This window comes from Penaeus monodon, chromosome 3, assembly GCF_015228065.2.
Source record: "Penaeus monodon isolate SGIC_2016 chromosome 3, NSTDA_Pmon_1, whole genome shotgun sequence".
Taxonomy (NCBI): Eukaryota; Metazoa; Arthropoda; class Malacostraca; order Decapoda; family Penaeidae; genus Penaeus; species Penaeus monodon.
In genome coordinates this window covers 53,764,995-53,769,994 of record NC_051388.1, presented here as the reverse complement: position 1 = coordinate 53,769,994, position 5,000 = coordinate 53,764,995, and the positions used below count along the sequence as shown (strand labels likewise).

At 44.2% G+C, this 5,000-nt stretch overlaps 1 protein-coding gene across 1 annotated transcript in view; it reads left to right on the top strand.

Moving 5' to 3' along the window:
* Positions 1-5,000, top strand: part of LOC119597166 — an 8,882-nt gene that overhangs the window by 3,389 nt on the left and 493 nt on the right. The window contains exons 2-6 of the mRNA XM_037946699.1: positions 95-215; positions 1,465-1,900; positions 1,982-2,717; positions 4,014-4,193; positions 4,594-5,000. The exon at positions 4,594-5,000 is cut by the window's right edge and continues 493 nt beyond it. Coding sequence (XP_037802627.1) covers positions 140-215; positions 1,465-1,900; positions 1,982-2,717; positions 4,014-4,193; positions 4,594-5,000 — 1,835 coding nt within the window. The 5' untranslated portion in view covers positions 95-139. The remainder of the gene's footprint in view (positions 1-94; positions 216-1,464; positions 1,901-1,981; positions 2,718-4,013; positions 4,194-4,593) is intronic.

The window sequence follows — 5,000 nt, the reverse complement described above, 5'->3', positions numbered from 1 at the left end:
CTCCTCCTCCTCCTCCTCCCCGATGTCCCCTTTCCCAAACAATTTGAAGACATCCATAAGAAAATATCGTTCTCATGACATCCCTGCCTTCCAGAGCATCCGCACGTCAGTCATCTCCCATGTGACATCCAGGCCAGAGATGGAGCGAATCGCGAAGATGGTGTTGGTGACGTCAGTGCTCGTCTTCAGCGCCAGGAGTGGGCAGGCGACGTCAGGTGGGGAATAGGAGTTTTGATGTCAAGTCGTGTTTATGAATTTTTGGTTTAATTCTTATCATTATTATTACTATCATTGTTATTATTATCATTTTCATTATTACTGTTGTTGTTATTATTATCATCATTATTACTGTTGTTATTGTTATTATCATTATTGACATCATAATATAATTAGCATAATTATTATTGTTACTGATATCATTATTGTTATTGACATTATTATCATTGTTATCAATGTCATTATTATTATTGTTGTTGATGTTGATGTTTATGATGTTGTTATAATCATTACTGTTATTACTGTTACCATTCATTATCCCATTCTCTTTTCTTTCCCTCTTTCTTCCCCCACGCCTCTCTCTCTCTCTCTCTCTCTCTCTTCTTCTCTCTTCTCTCTCCTATTCTCTCTCCTCCACTCTCTCTTCTCTCTCCTCTTCTCTCTCTCATCTCTCTCTCTCCTTCCTCTTCTCTCCTCCTCCCCTCTCTCCCCCCCCCCCCCTCTCTCTCTCTCTCTCTCTCTCTCTCTCTCTCTCTCTCTCTCTCTCTCTCTCTCTCTCTCTCTCTCTCTCTCTCTCTCTCTCTCTCTCTCTCTGTTCCACGTTATACCTATTGTACTTATATTTATCTTATTATTGCTTTTGTCCATTGATTGCCAATAAACCAATCTATATAATTAATTTCATATTTTTCTAGTTACCATATATAATCTTACTACGTTTATATATACATAAATTTAATTGTATTTTCTCTACTTCGGCTATTTATCCATTGTCTGTTATGTATCTTTACATGATTATATATATATATATATATATATATATATATATATATATATATAATATATATATATATATATATATATACACATATATATATGCGTGTGTGTGTGTGTGTGTGTGTGTGTGTGTGTGTGTGTGTGTGTGTGAGTGTGTGTGTGTGTGTGTGTGTGTGTGTGTGTGCGTCTATCTATCTATCTATCTCTCTTCTTTTCTCTTATCTTCTCTTTCTTTCCCTCCCTTCATCCCTCATACCTAAATCTATTTATCTATCCACCTATCTCTCACTCTTCTTTGTCTCTCAATCCACCTACCCCTTTTCTCTCCCTCTCTGTTCCCCTCTCCTCCTCCTCCTTCTCGTTGTATCTCTCTCTCTCTCTCTCTCTCTCTCTCTCTCTCTCTCTCTCTCTCTCTCTCTCTCTCTCTCTCTCTCTCCCCCCATTATTTACTTTCCTTGTTCCTCTCTTCAGACGGTCGCGCTGCGGAAGAGAAACTCCTGCGAGATATCAAGGAAGGTCTGGAGAGGATTGACCTCCAGCTGATGCGTCTGTTGGACGTCGTTGCCCCGCCCACAACCACGCCCGCGGTCACGACGTCCCGCCCATTGACCTCATCCACTACAACCACTGATTCTCCGGCGAAAACCACCGATGCTTCAGTTACAACTACCGATTTTGCGGTTAAAACCACAAATTCGCCGGCTACAACCACAGACTCTTCCGTTATAACCACAGAACCTTCAACTATAACAACAAATCCTTCGGCTACGACCACAAACTCATCTGTTATAACCACAGAACCTTCGGTTACAACCGCAAATTCCTCGGCTGCAACCACAGACTCCCCTGTTATAACCACAGATCCTTTATCTATAACAACAGATCCTTCGGCTACAACCACAGACTCCCCCGTTATAACCACAGACACTTCGGTTGTAACAACAAATTCTTCAGCTACAACCACTGACCCTTCTGTTATTACAGACTACCCTGTTATAACTACAGATTCTTCGAGTATAACCACAGAACCTTCGGTTACAACTACAAATTATTCACCTTCTTCGGCTGCAACCACAGACTCACCTGTTATAACTACAGATCCTTCGGTTACAACCACAAACTCCTCTGTTATAACTACAGATCCTTCGTCTACAACCACAAATTTCTCAGCTACTACCACAGACCCTTCTGCCACACCCACGCCTTCAAATACAACCTCAGATCCTTCATCAACCGCAGGTCCTTCTGCAAACACAACCCCAGTTCCTTCAGACACATCCCTCGGGACTCCCTTAAAAACACCACAGGATTCCTCGACGTTAACTTCCTCAGAGCGAACACTAGCCACCACCGAGGACCAGGATGTTAATGGCACTTCCGGGGTCAAGGTTAGAGGCAAGAGGTCGATCGAGGTCAAACGGGGGGTCAGGGAGGTCAGGCCGAGGCAGGAGGACGCTGTAATAAGGGCGAGGACGACCCTGCTCCCCCCTGCGATCTGCGAGGAGGAGGACGACCTCTGCGCGCGGCTCCTCGAGGTCATGGAGGGCGTCGGGAACGTCACCCGGGAGGTCAACCAAGGCCAGGAGACGGAGGACACGCTGAAGGAGATCCACGCCCTCGAGGAGGATCTACGGCAGGTGGTGGACCAGGTGAAGAGCGACCCGACCTTCGTAGAGAGACTGGAGAGGGACGCCTTGGTCTCAGGCGTTAAGCAACTGCAGCAGGTTGGTTGAAGAGCGCATGGACGAAGGTTGAGGTGCCTCTGTTACGTTGCCTTTTGTCAAAGTGTAACAGAAACTAGCAAGCTACTAACTTTAACAGTTTATACGTCTTCATGACCTTTGATATATATATATATATATATATATATATATATATATATATATATATATATATATATATATATATATTTATACATTCCTTCTTCAAACACACACACATGCACACTCACATACACTCACATACATATCCACATACATGCACACACACACACACACACACACACACACACACACACACACACACACACACACACACACACATATCCACATACATGCATACACACACACACACACACACACACACACACACACATTTCTTCTTCTTTCATTCTGATTTCACTGATGGTACAGTGAATTACCACCGAAAAAAAAAGAAAGAAAATCGCGAGATCTTTACAAAAAGCCGTTTACAAAGCGAAATTAGGATTTTACCGTAAAAATGAATCACATACAAGAGCGAGTTAGAATCCCTGGTTGTATAACATATTTATTTTACATATCTTGTCAGTGGATTAAGATAACCGAGGATTATTCAACGTGAGGCAATGACGAAAGAGATAGAGAGATAGAGAGGTGGATAGATAGGCTAAAAGAATGATGGGCGTTAAACTGACAGAAAAATAGGATTGGAAGATAGAGAGATAGATAGATAGATGTAGAGAGAGAGAGAGAGAGAGAGAGAGAGAAAAATGATGAGAGATAGGAGCCAGGGAGTGGAAGTGCTTGATTGAGACAAAGATAGATAGACAGATAACAGATTAGCTGATAGATAGATAGATAGATAGATTAAATGATAGATAGACTGGCAGAATAATAAATAAATAAATACACGGACGGATCGATAGACAGAGAGTGAGATAGAGAGGATGAATATTTAAATAATACGCTTTCTGGGACCCCGTTATATGCAGTATCTTTACATGAAAATGAAGACTTGGCTATAATAACTAAGGTATATTCTCCTTAACATAACTTGTAAAGAACCTTATAAAGCATCATCATGATATGTATTTTGTAGTTATACCCAGCTTGCATAACCGCGTTTCCCAGAAATTGTTATCACGACGTATAAGAGCCTGTGTGAAAACTATCATCAATGTGTTATCGACATTTTATCACTGGCTGGAACCTCACAAAATTAATTCCGCTGAGTCTTTTTTTTTTCACTTAACATCACTGCACTATTTATCCCAAGCCCCGTCGACACAACACCCTTATCTCTGGCATTTCCTCCAACAGGGTCTGGATGATGCTGACGGAACTTTGGCCGAGAAACTGATAAGGATGAATAAGGTCAGCCCTTGGCTCCTGATAGTCTTGGCATCTGTAGGGGGCGGGATCCTTCTGGCACTCCTTGTGGTGGGTGTGTTCGCGATCCACAAGCAGAAGAAACTGAGGGTGGAGGACGAACTCAGGAAGGTGAGGAATACTTGGGGGGAATGTTGAAGGAGGACGAGTCGAGTAGGTGTGTTTTGTGTGTGTTTGTGCGAGTGTTTTTCTGTTTGTGTGTTTGAGAGTGTTTATTTGTTTGTTTGAGTGTGTGTGTGTGTGTGTGTGTGTGTGTGTGTGTGTGAGTGTGTGTGTGTGTGTGTGTGTGTGTGAGAGAGAGAGAGAGAGAGAGAGAGAGAGAGAGAGAGAGAGAGAGAGAGAGAGAGAGAGAGAGAGAGAGAGAGACAGACAGACAGACAGAGAGACAGAGGGCGATAATTTGCTTGTTTGTTCATGTGTGAATTCTTGTTTGTTTACTTCTACTTGTGCATTTGTTTGTGTGAGTGTGTGATTCTGCAAAACCTCCTTCAGAAAGCCAACTGCCTTCCAGACCAACGCCACCAGCATCCCGGTCCAGAGCTTCAAGGAGATGAACGGCTACGACAACCCGTCCTTCCAGCAGGATTCCCCGACCTCCTCCTCCAACCCGTTGTCCTCCTCCAGCCTCCAGCAGTGTCCTCCGCCCAGCCTGATCCCTCGACCTCGAAGTAGCATCGAGTCCTACACCCAGCGAGAACCCCCCCGCTCCTCCTTCGACACCAGAAGCCTCCCAAACGACAGCCGTCCCTCACGTGATCCTCGAGGAACCTACGACTCGGGGCAGAAGAGGACACCCAGCCCTTACTACAGCGTCCCTCGGCCCCTTGGAGATCCTCGACGCGGCATCCCTGACGACTCTCGCGTCCGTCGTCTCTCCGGCAGAAGCGACGCCGAGGAGGACCTACACGACCCTTACTC